The following is a 4,468-nucleotide window of genomic DNA, read 5'->3' on the forward strand; positions in this document are numbered from 1 at the left end:
ATCCATATGGTGAGCCCATGGTCAGCCTCTTTGTTCCCTAAATGAACCAACTAGATGTTAATACTGCTCTGCTACAAGGTAAAAGCTCCTAACTCAAACTTATTGAAAAAAGAGTGAAACTTCTGCAAAGTGCACTTTAAGAAGAGGTACTTTTTGCTTATGGAAAGAAACCAGTGAGTCCTCTAAAAATAATAAAAGGGAGTATTTTACAGTTAAGCACATGATTTGGAGTAAAGAATTCCGATGTTGCTCTGCTGGTCCAAGCTGTTAATACTCTTCTTGTTCCTCCTGTGGGCCCCCTTCATCAGGTATCACAAAGCCTTCATCTGTGGCATAGAGAATGTCCACAATCCTCTGCAATACAGGGTTGTTTTCCCCCTCGTTCTCCTGGCAAATCAATTCAATGTTCCTTAGCTTTCCAAAGTAGAAATCTCTTTCTTTCTCCAAGTCTTCGACAGTAAGTTTCAATACGTTGACCTGCTGCATCAGTTCAGCTGCTTCGTAGTCCCCATTGCCCACACCAGGATTCTTTCGCACCACACCGGGGCCAGCCTTAGGGGTTGCAGTAGTTCTGTGTGTCGCAATGGGCCTCTGTGGAGCTGCACTGCTAGAGCTGAGAGGTTTCTTCGGTTTGTTCACAGCCGGAGCAACAGGGGAGGGAGCCACGGCAGCTTCTTGACCTTGTCTGGCAGCTACAGGGTCAGAGTCTTTTCCATCATAGTTTGCATCAAAAAACTTCTTGAACCACTGAACAAATTCAAAATTGTCCTGAAACTTTCCTTTTACTAATCTGTCCACAGGAATTATTTTATCAACACCCATCCTCTTAAAACCTGCTTGTAGTATTTTGAAGTTCTGGATGTATTCATGTTCTAGTTTAGCTTGAAATTTCACTTTCTTCAAGGCAATGGAGCCAGGGAACAGCATGTCCATAAACTGACAATAGGCAGCCCCTGAGCACAACTGTTCAACCTTTGTCAGATTCAACTGCAGGGACTCATTGATCCAGGCCAGCATGTCATGTCAACTTAGGTTCTCACTGGTGACTGACGTTGAATATACGTTCACTGCCATCTTCGACGTAAAAGCTCATCATCGTCCGCCGGCTCCTTTTATAGAGACTCTGAATTCCATCTTTTTTACCACAGTGTAGTATTCCACTGTGTAGATGTACCACAGTTTTTTAATCCACTCATCTGCTAATGGGCATTTAGGCTGTTTCTAAATCTTAGCTATGGTGAATTATTCCGCTATGAACATAGGGCACAATTTCTGATCCTTTGATATTCTTTATCTCTTGAGCACTTTCTTATTTTCTGGCCCTACAAGATGTTCTAGGTTCATTGTGATGATTAATTTAAGTGTCAACTTGACTGGGCCACTGGGTACCCAGATATTTGGTCCCACATTCTTCTGGGTTTGTCTGTGAGGGTGTTTTTGGATGAGGTTAACATTTGAATCAGTAGACTAAGTAAAGCAGATTGCTTTCCCTCATGTGAGTGGCCCTCATCCAATCAGTTGAATACCTGAATGGATCAAAATGGCTAACCCTTCCTCAAGTAAGAAGGAACCTCATACCTAATTACCTTGAGTTGGAATAGCAGTCTATGCTGCCTTCATAATTGAACTGAAACATCAGCTCTTTTTGTGTATCACACCTGCTGGGTTTCAGACCGGAACATATACCATTTACTCTCCTGGTTCTCAGATCTTCAGTCTGGGATTAGAACTATAACATCTGCTCTCCTGGGTCTCCCACTTGATGACTGCATATCTTGGGATGTTTCAATTATTACATGAGCCAATTCCTTATAACAAATCTCTCTCACATTTTTCTGTTTAAACACACACACAAACTAAATTTTATGTTTCTCTGAAGAAGCCTTACAAATACATTTACCCTGTGTTTTTCTTGCCATATTCCTTGGATCCACCATTTCTTTAGAGAGTCCTGGTTCTTGTAATTAGAGAATGGTATTATAAGTCAAGATATGGGGACTGGGTATTGCTCCACTCTTTTATTTGCACAAAATACATAGTTTTGCTAAGCATTCTAAAATTTTGGAGGTATAAATTGCTCTACTTTTTTTTCAGTTTTCCAGTGTTAAAAAAATATTTTTCTGTAAATCATTTAACAAACCTGTAAATTAAACTGTTTTTCCCAAATATCAAGTGGATAAAGATGTAATGATTATTTTAAAGTTTTTTAAAAATAAAACTAAACTCTTAGAGATTTTCTTATGGTCCAAAATGTTTATCTATGACCTGTCCACTAAGGTAATTACAATATGACATCCTGAAAGTTTAAGCCCATGAAAACGTTGACCAATATATAGACTGACATTTTTAAAAGTAACCAAAATAATTTCAAGTAGGTAGTGAAACTATAGAATGCTCTTATTTAAACTCAATTGACTGTAATCAATTCTATGGTCATTTTAATGCATGCATTGCTTTTTCAAATTACTTTATCAAAACATGAAGCATAACACAGTAAGAGAGGTACATGCAATAAAACCCCCCAACAATTCTCTTGTTATATGATGAAATATATTGTCCTAACTTTTGTAGTTTTTCATCTACGAAGAAAAAATATTGTCATATATTACAATAGGTGGAACTTTGCAGAACACAGAGCCCAGTTTTTACATATCTATTTGGGGCAGTGGTTCTCAACCTTCCTAATGCCGTGACCCTTTAATACAGTTCCTCATGTTGTGGTGACCCCCAACCATAAAATAATTTTTGTTGCTACTTCATAACTGTAATTTTGCTACTGTTATGAATCGTAATGTAAATATCTGATATGCAGGATGTATTTTCAGGGGTCACGACCCACAGGTTGAGAACCACTGATTTGGGGGGAAACTGGGGTCAAGAACAAGGAAATGACAAATTAAATGCCTATAACCAGATTAATGTTTTTTCCAAATACTCACCTCTTTTTTTTTTATCCATCCCTATAAACAGCATTACAGTATACCTAGTATTTTGCTCTAAATATCTCACAGTCAACCTACAATATATCAAATAATGGCATTTTAACCCTAATCTGGGCCCTCTCTATCTATGCTTTAGATTGAAACTTTACCATATTTTTCTAGGACTATTCGAAACATTCCAAGTTAGTCTTTATAACATAAATCGATTTCTATTCTGGTTTATTTCCTATGCAGTTTAACACAAAGTTATTTGTAAAAGTAAATTTCATTATGCCACTCTTTCCTATAACAAAACTTTACTGAATTCTTGTTGTAAATAAGATAGTATCCAAACTCTTCCAAAAGACATACAATCCAAGTCAAACTCTACTTCCCTATCTTTACTTTTTGCCATACTACACAGGGGGAGTTTACTTGTAATAGGATATTATAAGTCTTCTGCCAGAAAATATATAAATGAGTTTAATTGTACACAAAATCACTAAACAGAAATGGAAAATTGGAGGTGAGATATTGTACTTTAAAATTTTATTTTGTTTTTACTAAATATTTTTATTTATTTATTTATTTATATATTTATTTATTTATTTATTTATTTTTATTGCTTAAAGTATTACAAAGAGTATTGCATATGTCTCCCTTTTTTTTTCCTGGCCCTTGACATTCCCCTGGCCTCCCCTACCCCCCAGTGTCTTATGTCCATTGGTTATGCTTATATGCATGCATACAAGTCCTTTAGTTGATCTCTTACCCCCCTACCTCCTGCCCTCCCACCCTCCCTGGCCTTCCTGCTGTAGTTTGACAGTCTGTTCGAGGCAGCTCTGCCTCTGTATCTATTTTTGTTCATAAGTTTGTAATGGTCTTTATTATCCAGAAATGAGTGAGATCATGTGGTATTTCTCCTTCATTGACTGGCTTATTTCACTTAGCATAATGCTCTCCAGTTCCATCCATGCTGTTGCAAATGGTAAGAGTTCCTTCTTTTTTACAGAAGCATAGTATTCCATCGTGTAGATGTACCACAGTTTTCTAATCCATTCATCTACAGATGGGCACTTAGGCTGTTTCCAGATCTTAGCTATGGTGAATTGTGCTGCTATGAACATAGGGGTGCATATATCCTTTCTGATTGGTGTTTCTGGTTTCTTGGGATATATTCCTAGAAGTGGGATCACAGGGTCCATTCAGCCACTCAATGTCTTTTGATTAGAGCATTTAATCCATTTATGTTTACAGTTATTATTGTTGGGTCCTTGTTTGTAGCCATTTTTATTCTTTGTGCTGTGTTCCTTCTTGCCTTTCTATTTCTTTTTACAACAGTCACTTTAGCATTTTTTGTATTGCTGGCTTGATAGTTATAAACTCCCTTAGCCCTTTTTTGTCTGTGAAGCTCCTGATTTCCCCTTCAATTTTGAATGACAGCCTTTCTGGGTATAGTATTCTTGGATTCAGTCCCTTGCTTTGCATCACTGTGTATACCTCATTCTATTCCATTCTGGCATGATGTGTTTCTGTTGAAAAATCAT

At 37.2% G+C, this 4,468-nt stretch overlaps 1 protein-coding gene across 1 annotated transcript; it reads right to left on the bottom strand.

Moving 5' to 3' along the window:
- Positions 1-267: 267 nt before the first annotated feature.
- LOC308535953 (microtubule-associated protein RP/EB family member 1-like) lies at positions 268-1,074 on the bottom strand (the record flags this gene model as incomplete). Its single annotated transcript, XM_081114975.1, is given in 2 exon segments — positions 268-1,023; positions 1,027-1,074. Coding segments are annotated over 2 exon segments (804 nt in total).
- Between the last annotated feature and the right edge of the window lie 3,394 nt (positions 1,075-4,468).

The sequence above is a fragment of the Myotis nattereri genome (genome assembly GCF_964212035.1).
Source record: "Myotis nattereri genome assembly, chromosome: X".
In the NCBI taxonomy this organism is placed as follows: Eukaryota; Metazoa; Chordata; class Mammalia; order Chiroptera; family Vespertilionidae; genus Myotis; species Myotis nattereri.